Raw genomic sequence first — 23,412 nt, forward strand, 5'->3', positions numbered from 1 at the left:
CAAGGAAAAGGGAGGAGGAAAGAAATGAAGTGTGTCACCTAAGCAGCTGCCGAGTGCCAGTCTTCAGAGACTAACTTTTTCTGGTGGAGGATCCTGCTCCACAAGATCTACAGAGGCATCAGCATTCTCGCTCCGTCAGTCTGCGGAGTCCGAGGAAGAACAATGGTTGGCAGTGCGCACTGGCAACATGGAGGTCAGCCGGGTGAGGATATCACCTGGCGACACTGTTGACGAGGATAGCAGATAACAATTCAAATGTTTGTTGGCTGGAGGGACATAAAAAGTCATCACAGGATTATTCCTTCTGTAATTTCAGGCCAGCCGGTGGTGTAGCATGTGAGGTGAAAGTTTGGTGACTTGTTGCACAGCTGGAGGAGGAGGAGGAGGAGACGGGGATATTAACGTGACACAGGATGACCTAACAATAACAGTGCTGAATTTGAGATCACATGTCTGTGTGGCCATGTTCTTCGTGGAACAAGATGTAGCAAGAACAGTACTGTTAAATGCCAGATGGTAAAACGCAGTGTTTCTGATTAGCCAACAACTTGCGAGCAACAGGGTAAGGTACCTTTTCCTTCACCCAGATCTGCTGTATAGCTCGCTCATCAAGATGCATGGGACAATCTTGGAAGGAGGCTGTATGGTCACCATTGCACTTGATGCAGTGAGGAGGAGGCAATCACCCTTGTGAGTACCCCTACCACAGGTTACACACTTGGCCGGGTGTCGATATGACATTTGAGTATGGAGTGTACAGTCAGTCTGTGATAACTTCATAGCCTGGTTTGATCTCGGACGGAAGCACTACTTTGTCAAACGACAGAAAAAGAGTGCATGTGGGCACTAGGGATGCACCTACCTTTTTCATCACCCTATGGACTGCAATGACGCCCTGATCAGAGGGGTACATTTGGATTTCTGCCTCTGTCGGGAAGAAGGATCCAAATAGCATTGGTTGTGAAGCAGCCACTGAAATTGAACATGTTGTGCGAAGTATCATGTTCTGCCACTTATTGCTCAACTCTGTTCTTGGTCAGTTAGGTGGTAGCCATTCATACTGGTGTACAGCTGATTGGTGGCCATGCACAGATTAAATGCTGTGCAGAAATGTCAACAGAGTTGGTAGGTGGCATGGTTGCTTTCACAGGTGGCCCTGCCTCTGATGGGATAGGTAAGCCTGTGACAGGACTGGAATAGCATGTGCTGAATGGAGGAACCAGGCTGGTCTTGCACAGGTGTTTTCCACATGGATATGACACCTGTGGCAAGGTGTAGAGGTAGTAGTGGCATAAGGATAGACCAGCATGTGTAGGTTGGATGCATAGTAGAATACCACTTGGGGGGGGGGGGGGGGGAGTGGGGGGGGGGAGCGGGGGGGGAGTGGGGGGGGGGGGAGCGGGGGGGGGGGGGGGAGCTTAGGATGTCCCTCATTTCCGGGCACAATGACAACCAAAGTCCTGGTGCAGGACATGGTTCAATTGGTCCAGTCCGCAATGATATCAGGTGATAAGGAGGGTGCTCCTTTGCAGCTTGTGGTTGGCGAGGTTTTAGGTGGTTGGAGGATGAGTGGTGTGTAAGGATATGGCACAGGGACTCTGTTTGAGGACTAGGTTTGGTGGATGTTGTCTGTCTGAAAGTCTTTGAGAGACATTTGGCATATTGGGCAAGAGAATTTTCATCACTATCCACAGTTGGTGAGACTGTATGGGAGTGGTCGTTGAAGAGGAAGGGATGACACCTGACTACCTGGATCCCCCACTCATCACTGTTGATGCCACTTCCCTTTGCACCAACAACCCCCGCACTCACAGCCTGGAGACTACTGTATACTACCTCTCCCCATGTTTTTTCCAACTCCAAACCCACTACTTCTTTCCTTATACATCTAATCAATTACATCATCACACATAAACACTTTGCCTTGCAGATATCTTTATGATACACAGGGCCACATTTATCTACATTCCTCCACAGCCTCTACATCTGCATCTGAACTGTACTCTGTACGCCACCTTAGGGTGTGTGGTGAAGGGTACTTTGTGTACCGGTGTCACTTCCCCCTTTCCCTCTTCCAGTCGCATAAGGTTTGTGGGAAAAACAATTCCTGGTAAGCCTCTGTGTGTTCCAATCTCTAATTTTATCTACATGGTGTTTTTGCAAGATATATTTAGGGGGAATCAGTTTATTGACTGACTTTTCCAGGAATGTATGCTCTCGAAACTTTAACAGTAAAAAACACTGCGATGCAGAATGCCCAACTTGCAGTTTCCACCACTGTAGCTCGCTGTGTTTCTCCATGACTTTTTTTGCTTACTAAATGGACCTCTAACAAAACATGCTGGACTTCTTTGGATCTTCTCTATTTCCTCTTATCAATCCTATCTGATACGGATCCAAGACTGATGAGCAATATTCAGGAATCGGTCAATTTCCCTTGTTGATGAGCTACACTCCCTGAGGATTCTTCCAATGAGTCACACTCTGGCATCCACCTTACCCACGTTTAACTTTATGTGGTCTGTCCACTTCAAACTGCTCCAGACTCATACTCCTTGATATTTTGTGGAAATAATTACTTCCAATAATTGTTCTGAAATCATGTAATCCTTGATAAAGAGTCTTTATGTATTCACAATATGTTACATTCGTTTATGTTGAGGGTCAATTGCCACTCCCTGCACCGAGGTTAATCCTCTGCACATGTTACTGCATTTCGCACATTGTGTCCCGTTCATTAGAAACTCTTCAATCCAACCACACAGTTCGTCTGATATTCTGTACACTCATATTTTGTTCATTAGGCAGCAGTGTGGGACTGTATTGAATGGCTGTCGATTCCTACAGATGAGATTTTTGATCTCCAGAAAAGTCATAACACACGAGCACAGAACATGTCAAACTTTTACAACAGACCTGCATAACAGGTACAGGCACATAGTTTTATGCATCGGTTCAACAATCCTTCTTGAAAACGTGAATAACCTATGCTTTTTTACTATTGTCTGGAACTCTTCAAGCTTCCAGAGACTGATGATACACTGCTGTTAGAAGAGGTACAAGTTCGTTCGCATACTCTGTATAGAATCTAACTGGTTTCTGTCAGGTCTAGGAGCTTTTCCTCTATTGAGAGATTTCATTTGCTTTTCTACCCTTTGGTCATTTATTTTGTCGTTTGAGAGACGATTTAAAGGAGGAATTGCACTGCAATTTTCCTCTGTGAAACAGTTTTGGAAGTGAAAGACACACTCCTAGTACAGTATTTTGCCGTTTTTGTCATTCCCTGTTTCAATGCTATTATGGTCCCAGTGTGGGTGAACAGATAGTTTCAATCCATTTACCGATTGAATGTAAGACAGAAACTTCTTACAATTTTCTGTCAGTCAATAGACAGAATTTTACTTCTGAATTCATTAAATGTTTCACACAGAGCCCTTCTAATGCTAACTTCTTTTTCAATTAGTTATTGTTTGTCCATGATGCTTTGACTACGTTTAAATTTGCAGTGAAGCTGTATCTGCTTCCATAGCACATTTATAACATGTTTCTTTAATCATTGTAGGTCTTCCCCACAACTCTGGTTGACAACTCATTCTTTCTTATTTGCTTCGTCTGGTCCTGCTCATCCCAATGTGACTTTTTCCTGGACAATGATCTTCATCTCTTACGGCTCCATTCACACCAAGCCACTAACCATCAACTGTACCAGCATTTGTACAGCTCTTGTCTCTCAAAGAAAAAACACTGCCTAGCCACCGTGGACTGTGTATCTGCAGAGACTAGAATTCTCATGTGCAATACGCTGTAGGTAGCACGAAGGTCTTCACAGAAAGGCACTATCCCTCATGCCTATTCAGAATACAGATTTTCCATAACATATCCTCACACACTCATATTCCCACCATACCCACGAATCAGTGTCAAAAGAGCACCCTTCCCATCACCCAGTATCCAGGATTGGAGTATCTGAACCATGTCCTTTGCCAACTGCTACGACTATATTTGACTGTGCCTGAAAATGAGGGCTATCCTACCCATTATCCTTGCCTCATTTCTTTGAAATCGTATTCTGAAACTCACATAACATACAACTCCTAATCACTTGCCACAGGGAAGATATTCCTGTAGAAGACCCAGTTGCAAGACCTGACCGATTCACCTACCCTGCACATCCTACTCTAATCCTGTCATAGGCTTATCCAGACCCATCAGAGACGTGGCCACCTGTGAAAGCAACTACATCATATACTAGCTCTGCTGTAACTTCTGCACATCATTTTGTGGGTGTAAGCACCAATCAACTGTCCATCAGAATGAATGGCCACCACCCATCTGTGGTCAAGAGCAGAGTTGATCTCTCAGCAGTAGAATACACTGCTGAGTGTAAAATGCTCAATTTCAATTGCTGTTTCACAACCCCCTCCATCAGAATTGTACCCAGCACCAGCTTTTCTGAACTGGTACATGTGGGTTATCCTTGCAATGTATCTTCGTTCCTACATTTCTCCTGGCCCCAATCTCCACTAACCTCCTGCACCCCACCCATACCCTCTTCCCAAAAGTCTTCCCTTCCTTTGTTCTGTCACCACCTCTCAATCCATTCTTCCACACCTTTGTCCTCGTGCACTGCATAAATGCACCAATTCTGGTGTTCATGTGTTGCATCCCTATCCTATGCATCAGTCTATCCCTCCTGCATTTATTTTGCATACCCAGGCTGTCAATGACTCAATGATTTCACTATTTGGTGAGTCATTTTCTTTACTCCCCTAAATCACTCATAATAGAAAAACTCATTTTAAAATAAACATGTAACACTATTGATGAAGGTGCCTCACTTTTGGTGAGAAGATAAATGACACTTACAAAACATTATGGAGGATAAAGTCAGCAAATCCAGAACAAAATGATCATTGTCTGAATGGTTTCTGCATTAACGGACCATTTCTTCTCTGCCAAAAGTCAAAACTTCAGTTCGTTCTTATGTAAGCGAATAGGCACATGGTCTTACATGCTAAATGAGTTTGATTTTAATTCACTTCTCCTACAGTGCAAGTCACTGAACATATATAATTGTGAAATACACAACAAATTAATTGTGAAATACACAACGAATTATCACATTTTTCAGTGTGAAACAACTGTACTTTTCTGCCATATGGTCTCTAAAAACTGTTAATTTTGCACATTTTCAGATATGGCTATTGACGGTTTATATTTTAACACACTCAGGTGTTGATGAATAAAGTAACAGATTGGAACAGTGACATGATGTTTGTGAAAATATCAAAGAGATTATGTTCTTCCATTCGGTGCTGGAAGTTTACCTGCACTATGTGCAAGTAGCATAATATCATCATCAAAATGAAGATGGTTGAGTATGTTCTGTAACACACATTCCCAGTTTGAGGCTATGGAAATTTGCTGGAAGACTATCTTTGGGGGTACAGAAATTCTTTACCTGACTTTTTTTAATTCGGAATTCCTCACTATCTTGATGAATACAAGAGCAGTATTGACATACATGTTTTTCAGTATACAAATACTCAGAGGGTGAATCATTCCCCATTTCTCTGGGACTGATAGTAAAGATTTAATTGAAACAATGTAAAATTTGGAGCCTACCAACTGAGTTACTCAAGCATGACTCGCTACACACTTTTTTCCAGGACTGCTAGTCCCATGAGGTACACAAAACTTCAGTGAAGACACAAATGAATTATAGACATTGTATGCAAGTGCACACTGATGTAAACCAATGAGGAAAGATGGAAATTTGTGCTGGACTGGGATCTGAACCCAGGTCTCCTCCTTAATAGGCAACTGCTCTCACCACTAAGCCAACTGGACACAGTGGTCATTGCAACTGCATGCACTACCCTAACATGCCTCCTGTCACACACAAATTCTCAACTTACCCACACACTTATGAATGTAGGGGCCCTTGGCCATTATCCTCATTACTTGCAGTGTGGCAAACAGACACCACATTTATACAATTAACATGAAGACAGCCAATGATCTCTTCGGTGCAGATGCACATCAGGCTCAAACTCTTAAGGAAATCGGCAAAATACCACTTCTGAATATGATATTAGATGAGAGTGAATACTAAAATTTATTCTGACTTGTAACATAGTTTTTAAAGTAAGGAGTCTATGCAGTGCCATAAAGATTGACAAGAACTACAAAATGACACTACATTTGTAATTCTTTAGTTTCCTAAGGACCCTACAAGGTACAAAATGGTACATTACAGGACTGTTTGTTTATGATTCACTTGTAATGTTCGGATATTTACTGAATAACGTCATTTTCCTTTAATGACAAAAAATTGCTAGTAAACATCAGACAACCTGACTTTCTGCAGAAAGAAGTTATATATTTACCCAACAAAGTGGAATTCCTTCTGCTACACTTTCAGCCAAATTAGTGAATTTGGAACACAGGAAACTTATATCGAATGTAATACATACATTAATTAATGTACAAAATAAGCCACCACAGCTGTAGCTTCAGAGAAAACAACACAGATGTGATGATAAATCGGCAAAAGCAATAAAACTGTTTCCCAACACAGGGGGAAAAAAAAAATTTCACAAGTGTTGCTAAATTTGAGCCTCTTATGGCAAGAATCTTGGACACATTCACTTTTGAAACAAAATTACTTACATTTACAAGATTATCTGTGTATTAGAAAGCTGTGTAAAATTTAAGAATGGGGGAATCACTCAACTCCATAAAAAATGTCAAGTCAACAGAAGTGCCTATGATGATAACAACAGACAACAGAAACATAGGCTTCGCATGCATGAAATACATGTTTATATTCTCTTGCTTTCAGTGGAGTAAGCTGCAAATACACACATATCTGAAAGTATTTCTTCATGAATAAGTTGTAGCTTATATCATTGAATCAGTGAGATTCGGTTGGTTTTGCATGTATTTCACAATAATTCCTGTGTCTTGGTAATTTACTAATGCATGGAATGTGCAATTATAACAACTATTTTGTTAATAAAGTAGAAAATAATTAAAAAATGAACATTATCCTTATGCTGCATGTGACTGCCTGCTTTCTCACCAGTTGGAGTGCTGTCACTCCAGCTGTGAAAAGGTAACAACTTTCACACCGGAGTGTGTTATGACTGTATTTATTAGACTGCGGCTGAAATAATTTGTTTTAGGAGTTCCAAAACAAGCTTTTTCCAATTTAAATTCTCATCAATGTGGATATTTATGAAATTTGAAGTTTCCACCTTACTTATTATTTCCTCACCCTGTGCTACACTTCACTGATTTAGTACTTCTAGATGTGCAAGACTGAATATGTTGTGACTTTCTAAAATTGAAGGAGAGACTATCTGCAGAAAACCATTCTGTGATGGTTTTAAGAACTTTATCATTTCTTCTGTTTCTGTATGTATGCTTGGACTGATTAAAATATTAGTGTCAACTGCAAAATGAACTAATTTTGCTTGTTGTGTATTAGACGGAAGATCATTTACATATATGAGAAACAATAGTGGACCTACGATTGAGCCTTGGGGAACCACATATGTGATTTCTCTTTAATCAGAATTATGTCCCCAGGAATTAGTAAAGTACAACTTCCTGTAATCTTTTGGTTAGGTATAACATTATCCATTGGTTGCCTATACCATCAATAGTTTGCTGTAATTCAAAATAATAAGGAGAAGTTGGATAATGACAAATTCAGGACTAATAACACAAAGTGGAAATTCTTTGAGACAATGAGCACTGGGTTAAGTAAAAACTGTGGAGTACATCATTAGATAGAAAGTGGAACAAACATAAATATTCCAACTTATTAATAGGAGTAGTTTGCTTACTGCTGTTTTATAAGGAGTGAATGGTTTATTACAGTTGGAAGTAGGGCTAACTAATTTTATTCTAATCAATTTTTTTTAAATTGGGGTTTAACATATTTATGGGCTATGGAGCAGAGAAAAGATTAGTGTAAATTTTCTTTAAGTGGTTAAAAATTAATTCTGGAAACTGGATAGCATAATGGCTCACAGAGGTTTGGATGATTTGTTTCAAACTAATTTTTCAGTGTTGAGTTCCGAAATTTGATTAACTTCCATTTGGTAGTTTAACAGCTAGATTTTCTAATGCATTAAGGTCTAGTTATGGACCTTGTCTTTATCTGTTTGCTGTGTTTCAAATTTGCTTTCCTGATATATTATTTTTTTCACTGGTGAGTACAATTTAAAATGGTGTGATATTTTCCTTTATATTACAGTAAGATCCAATATTAATAATATCACAATTTAAAAACTTCAGGCATTTAATGAATTTTCTAACTGCCAGGTGCAACTGCCATAAAAAAGTTTTAGAGGGAACCATCCCGGTATTTGCCTGGAGTGACTTAGGGAAATCACAGAAAACCCAAATCAGGATGGCCGGACGCAGGATTGAACTCTCGTCCTCCCAAATACGAGTTCAGTGTGCTAACCACTGCGCCAACCGGCTTGGTAAAGTTTTCAAAACTAGTTTTCACAAATCCGACTTTTGCTTAAAGCTCGCTTGGTATTTGTTTTGTTGTGGCGGGTTAAGTCATCAGACCAAATGAAACAAGTTGATAATCATTAGTAATTTTTGTTTACTTTAGAACATCCCTGCCCTTCAGTTGGGAAATAAAAGGCACACATTTGTAGAACATAGATACAACGTGACAAAAACATCCAAGTGAGATCAATAATAATATTTTAAATTATCAGAATCCAACAATTTACATGGAAGTTGCTGTTCAAATCTGGCTGTGCTGTGTGAAATAGATCATGTCATCTGATGCCACAGGTGTTGCCTTGAAATCTAAGCATGGGATGACAACACATTCTCGTTATTGTTCCCATTATAAAATGGTAGTCATCACATTATGATGTTCATCAAAATATTGAAATGTACACCTTTATTATCTGCGTGTCAGTAAAAGAACAAATGATGCTGTTTAATAAAATAATTTATTATTTGTAGAGCTGGAAAGTTAATATTTAACTTATCATTGCAAAAAATACGGTTTGGTGACACCTTGCTCTTGCAGTGTAGCGTAACACAGTTCCAAATACTGAAGCTAAAGGAGGTGCTGTATTAGAAACAAAAAGTATTCTTAGGTTATCATTCAGAAGTTCCCATCTTCAAAATAGGTCTATAAATAAGTAGTGAAAACATTCCTTCACACCGAAATGTATCATGAGAAAAGGTGCAAGAAATCATGCTGTAGAATAGGATTGAAGACCGATCATATCAAATGTTTTATTGGCTCTAAGATTAACTAGATACCGTATTTACTCGAATCGAAGCCGCACTTGAATCTAAGCCGCACCTGAAAAATGAGACTCGAAATCAAGGAAAAAAAAATTTCCGAATCTAAGCCGCACCTGAAATTTGAGACTCGAAACTCAAGGGGAGAGAAAAGTTTTAGGCCGCACCTCCAAATCGAAACAAGCAGTTAAGCTTTACCAGGTAGCCATTGCTAAGTCAGGCGCTCCGTCCGTATTTATACGGGTACCCTTCCTTTTCCACGTGCTTCGTCTGGTTTGAATTGATAACTTATTTTTCTTTGATCTGATAAGTGCCGTTCTCTTTGTTATAGGTGTTTACATCACTCTAAGCTGAAAACGCATTACTGTACTGCGTCATGCATTGTTTCCGCATTCTGATAATGGGTGTTTACGGCCTGTCGCCGCTCGCGGCATGGCTTGCTTTTGTGCGCGCTACCGCCGCTTACTATTAAAAAAAGAGAGAGAGAGAGAGAGAGGAATCGTCTCATTAGCGAAACAATGGCAAGAGACTGCTATTTGTTGTTACTTACACTGCTGCTTTCTTTGATAATGATCAACAAGAACCAAATAATAGACTGCAGATGATAAAAGATGTTCTGAACGAGAGTATAGCGAAAATTTTTCTCCGTTTGAAAATCTTTGCAGACGCCTCTTTAGTACATTACATTCTGCACAGAAATTAGAGTCATCTTAGATTTAAAAATCTAGTCAATTGTCGTGCTTCATTTCTGACTGTATCACTATTAGGCATAAGAATAATACGAATATAAACATGAAATAAGGATATAAATATCCTTCCGCGTTTGCTGTTGTCTCACTCTAGTTTTGTAGTTTATTAGGGAGACAGGATTTAAATGAGATAGCAGCAAACACGAAAGAATACATGGCAAAATGTTTATATTCGCATTATTCTTATGGTGAAGAGAATACTGCATGTGATTCACAATTCATAAAAGTTCCTACTAGCAACCATCTCTTCTCACAGGTAGGAAAAAATTCCGAACGTAGAGTTGGCCATATTGACTAACATCCCGAACAGTCTTGTCAGTAGGATTTTCGTTGTTCATTGAAATGCTGCTACATTCGAAGATTTACAATACGGAATTTGTATTTACTTCGTTGGATAATGTAGGAAATGCAGTGGTCGAAACTCGGGGCGGAGAAAAAAGCTCATCTTCCACCCCCCCCCCCCCCCTTTTTTTAATTTATTTACTGATGCAGAGGTTTTGGTGCCAGTATTTATCTTTGTGCCTGCAAAGCATGCTTGTGTAGCGCTATATACTCGACGGCAGAAGTTAGTTGTGGCGGCACCTACCAACATTTTGCAGAACTTCCGCGTACTCTGCACTCGATTCTAAGCCACAGGCGGTTTTTTGGATTACAAAAACTGGAAAAAAAGTGCGGTTTAGATTCGAGTAAATACGGTAGTAGGACTGTGGAGCCAAGTTCCCTCAGAAATCTTTTTGTGAAAGACAAAATATGTAACAAAGATAAAATGAGCAAAGAAAAACTGATGGCACTGAAGTGTGATAATATTGTTGTAAATGAAAACTTTCCACCATTAACAGCTGGAAAGTGTAAACTAAGGTATCTTTTGAACATGTAAAAGCTACTGTAAAACTGACCTTTAACAGCAATGTTTGGATGACTGCAGAATTTTTTGGAGATTTACTCAGTAGTTTAGAGAACACAACTGGAGCAAAGGCAAAAGGACTTTTTTTTATTACCAAGAGATGATCTCCACATCTAAAGCATCCTCATTTATGCGGAATGTTAACACTGTGCTTTTCCTGCTAAATACAGGAGTCACCTACAACTATGGACTAAATTCATTCTATGAAAGGTAAACACTAAAGTGGTTTTCAACAAAGCTGGATTTCATTACCAAAAAGAAAGAAAGTAATGAAGATGAGCATTTTACAGATGATAGCTCAATATAAATCACAGAATGGTTTTGAAGCTTCTGGCTTTGGTGCAGCATAATTAGCAGCTGAAGCCAATTTCTGTAAAGAATTTAAAGCCATTACAGATATTTAAGTACATGGGGCGTTTCAAGACTTTCTACAATATTTAAGGAGTTTTTTTAGGTTCCCTTGTGATACTCATTCTGTGTCATTAGTTGAATAAAACAATACTTCAAAAAATGATCGCTTATGCGATCTACACAGTGAGATAACCCGTTATTTAAGAAAAAAAATCCATTTAAGGAAAAAGAGGTTTTATTGTACCTAGTTTTCTTATGAGTTGAAAATTTCTCTGTTCTACTGACATCTGTTTCCACATTCCATCTTCCCCTGCACATGTACTTTCTTTTTATTAATGTATACCCACCCAACACCACTAACAGTGGAACCCCTCCCCCGCCCCCTCCCTTCCTGCTCACTTAAGTTACTGACATTTATGTTCTAGATAATACATTCCGCTCTCCACTGTCAGTATACTACTATTCTCATGACTTATGATTCAGTCTGGCCACGAACAATGAAATGGAGAATTTCAAACTAAAGAGTAAATCTCAGTAGTAGCACCATTTTAAGGAAAACCAGAGAGCGCATTTTAAGAGAACTAGAGAGCAAGTGGGGGAGAGTGTGACTGAGCTTAACTTCTGATCAAGGTAATTTTAAAATGTTAATTACCTCAAGAGTATTCACAAGGTGCATAAAAAATTCTTGAGCATCTTGTTGATGTTTTGTGGAGAATTCTGGATGCCCTTTACTAATAAGGTTCTTAAACATGTGTGGAGAAATTCCTGGCTGAGATTCATCCCCTGCATCACTGTCTTTTGGGGGTTGTGAATACTTTCCTGAGAGAAGTCCAACACCAAGTTTTGCCCTGAAAATTTGAGAGAGTACATTACATTCATTAATGGCACATTGATGTCCACAAAACAATGACACTAGACAGCACAGTCACTCTTTAACCTATTTAGCTCCTACAGGGTCACATTTATGAAATACTGTTGTATGTGTTCTAAACAGGACATCAGTCTCAGCATCAAAACAAAACAACATCAATAGACCTCCAACAGCACTTATGTATATTAAGGGTGCTTATCACCGTTCCTCCAGAAAGTTTAGTAGTTAGGATAAGAAACATTATTTTAAAGGCCACTGGGAACTGACATATTTTGTACAGGCTTAGGCTACCTCACTTGAAGGTATGGCAGTCTGAGGTTCATCACTGTAATTGGTTCTTGCATAGAGTTTTGAACATCACTGTTACTTTATGGTGATATCCTCCAGCTACCTACCAATCCAAGCTAGACAATAGAACATACACTTGTGACTGTCAGTGTGGGTGTGCTCTGTAGTACTGTGAACACTAAACAAATTTTCATCTGCCAAGATCGCTAAAATCATTTACTCATATAAATTACCTGTTTCAGCACTTCTCTGTTACGAACTTCGGATCTGCGAAAGATGTGCCCGAAAATGTTAGAACACAGCAACTAACGTAACAGCTCACATAATTATATCCAAGATTTGCAATAAATGGAATAAAAACATGCCTATGTTTACATCATTACAGATACATGGAACATCATCACACTATTTTCTCCTTCAATACAACAAGTGCTGCTGTACAATGTACGTACGTGTTAGTACCGTGAGCTACACTAGAAGTCGGCATGTCCATTTTAAAATAACAGCTGTGTACACACACATTAATGTGTCAGGGCTCACATTTGTCACGACTTTACAAATGACAGATCCCAGCATAAACATTCTTCGAGATACATAAGTACATCAGGTGGCATAGCGGTAGTATGAATCTCGCATTTGATTAAGGCATGGATCTACTATTCCACATACGCTGGAGCACCTAAGAAACTGGTATAGGCATGGGTATTCAAATACAGAGTTGTGTAAACAGGTAGAATATGACACTGTGGTCGGAAACGCCTATATAAGACAGCAAGTGTCTGGCACAATTGTTAGATCAGTTACTGCTGCTACAATGGCAGGCTATCATAATTTAAGTGAGTTTGAACTTGGTGTTATAGTCGGCGCATGAGTGATGGGACACATCATCTCCGGGTAGCGATGAAGTGGGAATTTTCCTGTTTGACTATTTTGCGAGTGTACCATGATTATCAAGAATCCAGTAAAACATCAAATCTCTGACATCGCTGCAGCCGGAAAAAAACCCCTGCAAGAATGGGACCAATGACGACTGAAGAGAACTGTGCAATGTGACAGAAGTGCAACCCTTCCACAAATTGATGCAGATTTCAATTCTGGGCCATCAACAAGTGTCAGCGTATGAACTGTTCAATGAAACATCATCGATATGGGCTTTTGAAGCCAGAAGCCCACTCTTGTACCCTTGATGGCTGCACAAAACAAAACTTTACACCTCGTGTGGGCCCAGCAACACCGACATTGGTCTGTTGAGGATTAGAAACACAATGCCTGATCAGAGGAGTCTCGTTTCAAATTGTATTGAGTGGATGGACATGTCCGGGTATGGAGACAACCTCATCAAGCCATGGATCCTGCATGTTAGCACGGGACTGTTCAAGATGGTGGAGGCTCTGTAATGGTGTGGGGCGTGTGCAATTGGTAGTGATGTGGGACCCCTGATACATCAAGACATGACTCTTGACAGATGACATGTACATAAACATCCTGTCTGATCATCTGCATCCATTCATGTCCATTGTGCATTCCAATGGACTTGGACAATTCCTGCAGGACAATGTGACACCCCACACGTCCATAAATACTACAGAGTGGCTCTAGGAACACTCTTCTGAATTTAAGCACTTCCGCTGGCCACCAAACTCCCCAGACACAAACACTATTGATCATATCTGGGATGCCTTGCAATGTGCTGTTCAGAAGAGATCTCCACCCCACTGTACTCTTACGGATTTATGGACAACCCTGGAGGATTCGCTGTGTCAATTCCCTCCAGCACTACTTCAGACATTAGTTGAGTCCTTGGTATGTAGTGTTGCGGCACTTCTGTGTGCTCGGTGATGTACCAGTTTCTTTGGCTCTTCAGTGTAATTACGCATGCCTAAATTATCATCATAAGATACAAGCCACATCAGTATTCTTCAGCTTTAAACTCATATGAACTTTCATAAAACATAACTTATACAAAAACATTTTTATACCATTTTAGAAATTTTTTTAAAACATTGTATAAAAATTCTTTATAACTTTCTATCAAATTTTCCTTCACAGACTATTTGGTAAAGGGTTTGCTGGGATCTGTCAGTTGAAACGTGGTGCTGAATGTGAGCACTTGTAATTGGAGCAATAACATGTATGTACATTTCTCATGCCGACTTCTAGTGTAGCTCATGATACTAACATGGACACACATTACACAGCACAACTTACTGTACTGAATGAGTAGATTGCGTAATAACGTAAACATAGATATGTTGTTATTCTATGTATAGTAAATCTGGAATGTAATTGTGTGTGCTGTTATGTTAGTTGCTGTGTCTAGCATTTTCAGTCCCATCTTTTACAGATCTGAAGATGGCAATAGAGAATTGTTGAAACCAGTAAATTACGTGAATAAATGATTTCAATGATCTCAGCAGTTGAACGTTTATGAAGTGTTCAGACAAAAGCACTCCTGATACACCAAAAACTGACTTTTTTTTTATATTTTCACTTTAATAGGGAGTGTCTTGTTAATAACATGATTATGGTGACTGTATGTTTTAAGAATCATTATGTAACAGTAACAACAAATCTGCTCCTGCCAATACTAAATTACAAAAATGTGTGCTATCTCACATGCTTCAGTATCACATGTCATTAAAAAACTATTTATTGACTATGCACAACTAAATGTAAACTATTGTGATAAATGTACTTGTATGACAGCAGATTAAGTCAATAAAACGTACACAGTATTCTAAGCAAATGCCTATGTGATATTTCATGGTGTAAATGAGCTAAAATACAACTTAAACATATCTACAAATTACTTACATCTGCACAACAAAATCTGAAGCAGGATCAGCTGAAGCATTTTCAAATATTTTAGGAGCTTCATCAAAAAACCTAGAAATAAAAATTATGATTGTAAATATACATACACATTCACATACACACACACACACACACACACACACACACACACACACACACACACAAAAACCAACAACAATGTGAAGTAAATGTGGAACAATGTCTTGAGTTTGCAAGGAATTATATTTAAATACGAATGGGTACACACTTAAGAAGTTACCGGCTACATGGTTAAGTGGACACTTTATTTACAACCGATAGGGCAGCTGACAAAGTGAAAGATTTCAGTATACTGTGTCAAACAAAGGTCTATAAAATAATACATAGGTAGCAAAAAAATGCAAAGTCGTTCAATGACAGGCTTTATAACAGTATGTATTTCAAAGTAGGTATGATCTAACTTTGCAAAATTTTGGCCAGATGAAGACTGATTGCTTATAGGCCAATTATAAAAAGTCCCTTTACTTTAGAGTGAAGAGGACATAACAGTTTTTCGGACACTTTTTAAAGTTAGTGGAGAATGAGAGCCAATTGCAGCCTTGCAATATGTACTGTTCAAGAGCAACTTAAACAATTTTAATGGAATTAAAAAATTGTTGAGGTTTTTGTGACCACTTGTTGGTATATTGCCTGTGGACTTCTGTCTCAGGATCTTTGGCCAATGTCAGTTTAATGATTCTTCTCATTTTACACCAGCATGGATGGTTGACGTTGCCAAAAGTTCACCATACATTGCATATGGCAGACTGGAGATGAGCCCGTGGCCTTTCATCCCGATGGCAGAGCTTTTCCCTGATCGTTACCACTGTGTTTCTGCCCTTGTTACCTGCAATAGTCGTTCACTGCAGCATGGAGATACAGGATCCTTTTACCTTGAGGCCTGTTTTTCTCTTGCCGAAATTATTGTCATGTTTGTGAATTTCTAAGGCTTCCCTGAATGAACTCGTATGGTACCTCCAATCCAGTGAGACAATGCCTGTTAGGGAATTTTATTTGTGGTCGGTCTCACACAGCATTTCTCCACCAGTCTCAACTGCAATATCGTTTGTGTTCGGTCGGTTGTTTGCAGATGATGCTGTCGTTTATTGACTAATAAAGTTATCAGAAGATAGAAAAAACTGCAAAACGATTTAGAAAAGATATCTGAATGATGCGAAAAGTGGCATTTGACCCTAAATAAGGAAAAGTGTGAGGTCATCCACATGAGCGGTAAAAGGAACTCATTAAACTTTGGTTACATGATACATCAGTGTCAACTAAATACCTAGGTATTACAATCACGAACAACTTAAATTGGAAGGAACACAAAGAAAATGTTGTGGGGAAGGCTAACCAAAGACTGCGTTTTATTGGCAGGACACTTAAAAAATGTATCAGATTTGCTAAGGAGACTGTTTACACTACGCTTGTCTGACCTCTTTTAGAATACTCCTGTACGGTGTGGGATCCTTACCAGATAGGACTGACAGAGTATATCAATAAAGTTCAAAGGAGGTCAGCATGTTTTGTATTACCACGAAATATGGGAGAGAGTGTCACAGAAATGATACAGGATATGGGCTGGACATCATTAAAAGAAAGGCGTTTTTCGTTGTGACGGAATCTTCTCACGAAATTCCAATAACCAACTTTCCCCTCCAAATGCAAAAATATTTTGTTGACACTGACATACATTGGGAGGAATGATCACCATGATAAAATAAGGGAAATCAGAGCTTGTACGGAAAGATATAGGTGTTCATTCTTTCCGCGCTATACGAGATTGGAATAATAGAGAATTGTGAAGGTGGTTTGATGAACCCTCTGCTAGGCACTTAAATGTGATTTGAAGAGTATCCATGTAGATGTAGACCCTGGTATTGATGGATTGTACTGTCATTCCCATTTGGTATGTTCCTAACATTCTGAGGGGATCCATTTTCTTCCTTGCTAATCTGAGACCTCTTTGACCTTCTTGGTCAGTATGTAAATGATTTTTATGCCATGTTAGCACTATACAGGGCTAACTTTGTTTGCCACCTCGGGTATGCATTGCAGATAGGTAATATCCACCATTTTTCCTTCCGATATGTCACTCCCCCTGACATTAGATTTCGCTGACATGTCTTGTGCAACTGGTGGCATACCTACTGCTCCTCCAAACACACTCCGGTGTTGCATATCATGTTCAAGGTACTGCAGACCCACCTCCATGGGCGAGGTCATTAATGTACGCTTGTGCAGTGGCGCTCAACTCAAGGGTAAGCTGTTCAAATGCTGGCAGTCAAAAAATTTTCACTGTCAATATTGGTGGCAGGGGGGAGGAGAGGTGGTGGTATGAAGTTCCTAATCAGCAGGACTTTGTTGCCATGTTCTAGTTTAAATACCAAATCTCTCCATAGTTTCTCATGAAGTGAGGGCATGTGACACTGTTGACAGTAATTCGTCTGTCGGCTGGGGATGTTAAGCTTGGTGGTCCCCTTGGCACTATTTGCAACAAGTAGACTGCTGGCACTGGGTTTCAGTTTCACTCTCACACTCACACCCTCCCTCCCTTTCCCCCTCCTCCTCCCCCTCATCGTTACAGAACACAAGAATTAAACAAATATTGTAACAGAGCATGTTGTAAAAAACCAAACAAAGATACTACAGATCACAAACTTGCCTTGTGTGCATCATGAGCAAATTAATAATTCCTCTTTTCTGGTTCTGATGATTCGGAAATTTGTGTATGTATTGGTCTATGCAGGTCTGTTTTTGACATGACCAAGCTCTCACCATTCCACATAACCAGCTGTTGAACCTTTTCTACCTCCAAAATAAATTTAATGTTAGCATGGAAACCATTCAAATGTCTTAGCAAGTCATCAGGCTGTTCCACAACATGGCTCTAAGCAAGGAAAATGTTTTCATATCTCTACAACACAACGCTGAGTTGCAGACAGGCATAATCAACAAGACTTCTAAAATTTTAGCAGTCCTCTTCATTGTATTTGTCTGCAACTCAACGCATCCTCTATGTGGTGAGTAGCACTCTATCCTTTCCAAGTTGTTGTTATTTCATCCTGGACTGTTTGAACATACCATGCTTTAGGTTTACAGGGTGCTAAGTCCAGTGACTAGTCTTGAAATTCTCCAAGAAGAAAGTGGATTTGTTTGCTAGGGAAAACTGTTAAATTCAAAGTGCTCTGTAAAGTTCTGTGATTTGAGACTGAACGAGTGGAGCTGTTAAAAACTGGTTTTGGGAAAGTGATGAGCAATGAAGGAGAATTACAAAAGCATCAAAAACAAAATCTATAATACATAATTATAAGACCCTAAACTTAGGACAAATGAAGACAAAATCGATAGAAGGGCTGCAAAATGTCTCATAGGAATTACAAGGATGAAGTAAAAAAATAAATAGAACAAAGCTGAGAACAAACACTGAAACCAATTAAGACTGTGCATTAACATGACAGACTAATTACAGAAAACTAAGCATGAAGATTGTAGTACACTACAGACCATGACCAATGAGTACGGTATGAACAGCCATGGAGATTTAAATCTAAAATCCAATTGTTTTAAGAAGGTTAAATAACTAATAAAATGAAAGCAAAATAATGTATAGGGAAAGTTACTCTTAAGCTCGGTCACTAAATGCAAAGCTGGAGCCAAAACTATGGCAACACTACTGAACTGTGACATTGATAATCCAAATTCCAGAGTGCTATACTTTGTTCATCATATGAATAAACCTGACGCAAACAGACACAAATTCAATAATTGGTCAGCAGCTGTAGCACATGTACACTGATCCGTAGCATATATACACTGGTGGTGTTACGCTCTTTGAAGTAGGTTGTATTTATGTATTAAATACATTATCACTATGTTACTGTAAATGAAATAGATATTATTTTGTATTAACAGCCAATCTTTTTATTAATTATACTTCAGCTACATAGTTTTAATTAAAATATCATGTGCAGTCACAGTTTCTGCAAATGTTAGTTCTGATCTGATTGTCATACTGTTCAATGTCCTGCGAACATGGCTGACAGTGCTTCCTGCTCCACAGTGAAATGGTGAGAAGCAAGTTGTTGTTCATGTTTTGCACAGGATTACAGAGAAAAGTCTTCTATGAAGTTATTCGAGAAACTGTATTTACTACAGGTAAGGTGTTTTTGTAAATGAGACGTGTGGCTTAATCGGTAGCACTGGAGGATGTTAATCAGGTATACTATAGATCGCTGGTTCAAATCTCGCTGTGTGGTCTTTACTTTTTTAATGTTCAGTTTGGATACCTATACCATTTAAATATAAAATTCATCAAATATATGCTGATTAACATATCGAACCATAATTTTTTTAAATAAAAACTGCACTACTACTTGTTTCTAACTACACATCACATGCAATATTACAGTTTCATTGCAAATATAAATTCTTAATTATCGATACTATGTAAAATATTATTAACAAAGGTGTTTTAATTAAGAAACTACAACATAAATTTCTGGGAAAAAATGTGAAATAAATTTCTCTTTACTTTGACTACGTCCATTGTTTTATATCACAGATGGGGTCTCAAACCACCAAGAGTGATAAGCATAATAAAAACACGGAAAACAATAATTTTAATGGCACTGGGCACAAATGTTTCATTTTTACAGCTTGTAATATACCACTGCAATCTGAACCCAACAGAACTGATCTGGAGGCAAGTTACAGGATTTGTCATGAGAAGTAACTAGACATTTAAGCTGCCAGATGTACTGAAATTAATGCACAAAGCTTTGTCACACATCATTGTCAAATGCTGGTGGGATGCAGAAACACCCGTCTTAAAAGAAGAGGAGAAAATGCGGTGCTTGGATGGTTTTGGGCAGTCTGATATTGATTACCCCATTATCAATGCAGCAGATAACAGTTCCGGTACTTGTACTGAAATATATTTCTCAGAAACCGATATGGAAAGAGTTCAGAGACTACCAGATGACAGTAATACCTTCCGTGGCTTCAAAATTTAACTATATGGTGAAATCCTTGCAATATGCATTTCCATCGCACACAGCTCATGTGGAAAAATTACCCAGTGTTTACGTTAGGAATTTTCATCACACATATTATCGTTAGCTAAGAACAAGAGCATCTTATTTTTTTCATGTAGTCCTCTAGGAAACATATTGCCAAAGTCTTGTCATATAGTATATCATTACTATTAAAAATTAAATGACATTCAAAACTGTTTTATTTCTCTGCTCATCTCTCCACATCTTGAAGTTAAATGTGGCAGTAACACTGTTGTCTCATATTATCACCAAGCCAAAGTGCGTGCAATGCACAGCATAAAACGTATCCTTATTATTGTACTTGACATCTACATCTACATTCACATCTACATTTATACTCCACAAGCCACCCAATAGTTTGTGGCGGAGGGCACTTTACATGCCACTGTCATTACCTCCCATTCCTGTTCCAGTCGCGTATGGTTTGCGGGAAGAACGACTGCCAGAAAGCCTCCGTGCAGGCTTGAATCTCTCTAATTTTACATTCGTGATCTCCTCGGGAGGTATAAGTAGGGGGAAGCAATATATTCGATACCTCATCCAGAAACGCACCCTCTCGAAACCTGGACAGCAAGCTACACCGCGATGCTGAGCCCTCTCTTGCAGAGTCTGCCACTTGAGTTTGCTAAACATCTCCGGAACGCTATCACGCCTACCAAATAACCATGTGATGAAATGCACCACTCTTCTTTGGATCTTCTCTATCTTCTCTGTCAACCCAACCTGGTATGGATCCCACACTGATCAGCAATACTCAAGTATAGGTCGAACAAGTGTTGATGGACTACATTTTCTAAGGACTCTCCCAATGAATCTCAACCTGGCACCCGCCTTACCAACAATTAATTTTATATGAATTTTATATGATCATTTCACTTCAAATCGTTCTGTACGCATACTCCCACATATTTTACAGAAGTAACTGCTTCCAGTGTTTGTTCCGCTATCATATAATCATACAATAAAGGATCCTTCTTTCTATGTATTCGCAATACATTACATTTGTCTATGTTAAGGGTCAGTTGCCACTCCCTGCACCAAGTGCCTATCCACTGCAAATCTTCCTGTATTTCACTGGAATTTTCTAATGCTGCAACCTCTTTGTATACTACAGCATCACCCACGAAAAGCCACATGGAACTACCGACACTATCTACTAGGTCATTTATATATATTATGAAAAGCAGTGGTCCCATAACACTCTCCTGTGGCACGCCAGATGTTACTTTGTCTGTAGACATCTCTCCATTGAGAACAACATGCTGTGTTCTGTTTGCTAAAAACTCTTCAATCCAGCCACACAGCTGGTCTGATATTCTGTAGGCTCTTACTTTGTTTATCAGGCGACAGTGCGGCACTGTATCGACTGTGCCCTAGACAGCTTCGTTTCTGCTAAGTGAATCGAAATCCAACAAAATTCCAGCAAATGCAAAAAAAATACATAGTGTTATGTTTATTCTTATGATAGTTGCATATTTCAGGCAACCAATAAAGAGATGTAAAAACTGAGCCAGCTTCAAACTTTTTAACGTACTTTAATAAAAGAAAGAAATAAGTAATGTTAACATTAGGGCACGTATACCTTTTAGTAAAGTCTGGAATCGAGAATACAACTTGCATCACACTGTTTAGATAGCAAGAGTTTCCAAGATTCACAAGTCCCGTGTATCCTGGGCCATACAGTGGTTGCAGTTTACTGCCAGCTTCTTGCAAAGCATTCCATTCACCTACTCTTTGATTCAGATCCAATTCTAATTCAACCATTGACTTGTCCGTCTGAAAGAAAAGAAAAAAATATTAAAGCTGCCAATAACTTAACTGAACATTTATGTGGAATGCAGACCACAGTGGAATAATCAAAATTATTGAATACAAAACATAAGCACTGTTTACTTAATGTAATAATGTTGTATCAGGGGACTGTGCATAACTTTCACTCTTTTATAGTTTAAATAATGACAGTATTTGGAGTAAGTGTAGTCACTGGGATAAAGATACTTGGGGGAATGAAGAAAAAAACAGCTTTAAAAATGAACTAACAACGTGAATTAATAACGATGAATTTACGATACATTCTTGTATATTCATTTCCATGTGTCCAAAAATGTGTTTTGCATTCAGAATGTTTGTCCCAGATTGTTCACTGGACGGAAGTCAAGGACTGTCAGAAGGGCCACATAACCTATAACTTTAAATCAAACAATATTTTCAATTACAGTAAGAACATTAGGTCGTAGCAGCAACAGGTATATTACAATTCAAGGTGACAATGACAAATCTGTTTATCATTTCAGAAAGTATATTTGTTTAGAAAGTCAACTTGTATGACAATCACACAATGGAAAATCCAGGATGGAATGTAACAATATATGAGAAGGAAAGTTGCTACACACCATATAGCAGAGATGCTGAGTTGTGATAGGCACAGTAAAAAGATTCACACAATCATAGCTTTCGGCCATTAAGGCCTTTGTCAGCAGTAGACACACATACACACACGCACACTCACACAGGCGCAACTTGCACACACGTCTGCAGTCTCAGAGAGCTGAAACTACACTGTCAGCAGCAGCACCAGTGCACGATGGGAGTGGCGACTGGGTGGGGGTAAGGAGGAGGCTGGGGCGGAGAGGGGGAGGGATAGTACAGTGGGAGTGGTGGACAGTGAAGTGTTGCAGTCTAGATGCAGGGCAGGAGAGAAGGTGCGGAGGGGGGAGGGGGTAACGGAAAGGAGAGAAATAAAAATAAAAGAAATTAAAAGACTGGATGTGGCGGTGAAATGACGACTGTGTAGAGCTGGAATGCCAACGGGGGAGCGGGGAAGGGGGGGAGGGGGGGAGGGGGGGAAGAGGGGCTGGATGGGTGAGGACAGTGACTAACGAAGGTTGAGGCCAGGAGGGTTACGGAAACGTAGGATGTACTGCAGGGAAAGTTCCCACCCGCACAATTCCCACTAACACCAGCTTTTCTGAATTGGCAGGTTCCCGTAACCCTCCTGGCCTCAACCTTCGTTAGTCACTGTCCTCACCCATCCAGCCCCCTCCCTGTTCCCATTCCAGCACTACACAGCCT

The 23,412-nt window shown here is 39.3% G+C and overlaps 1 protein-coding gene across 1 annotated transcript in view; it reads right to left on the reverse strand.

The window, feature by feature from the left end:
* The window catches only part of LOC124605544 (ubiquitin carboxyl-terminal hydrolase 5), a 164,658-nt gene that overhangs the window by 63,630 nt on the left and 77,616 nt on the right, over window positions 1–23,412 (reverse strand). Inside the window, exons 7-9 of the mRNA XM_047137302.1 lie at window positions 21,923–22,116; window positions 15,266–15,337; window positions 11,945–12,140 (exon numbers count right to left, since the gene is read on the reverse strand). Coding sequence (XP_046993258.1) covers window positions 11,945–12,140; window positions 15,266–15,337; window positions 21,923–22,116 — 462 coding nt within the window. The remainder of the gene's footprint in view (window positions 1–11,944; window positions 12,141–15,265; window positions 15,338–21,922; window positions 22,117–23,412) is intronic.

Source organism: Schistocerca americana, chromosome 3 (genome assembly GCF_021461395.2).
Source record: "Schistocerca americana isolate TAMUIC-IGC-003095 chromosome 3, iqSchAmer2.1, whole genome shotgun sequence".
NCBI classification, from domain to species: Eukaryota; Metazoa; Arthropoda; class Insecta; order Orthoptera; family Acrididae; genus Schistocerca; species Schistocerca americana.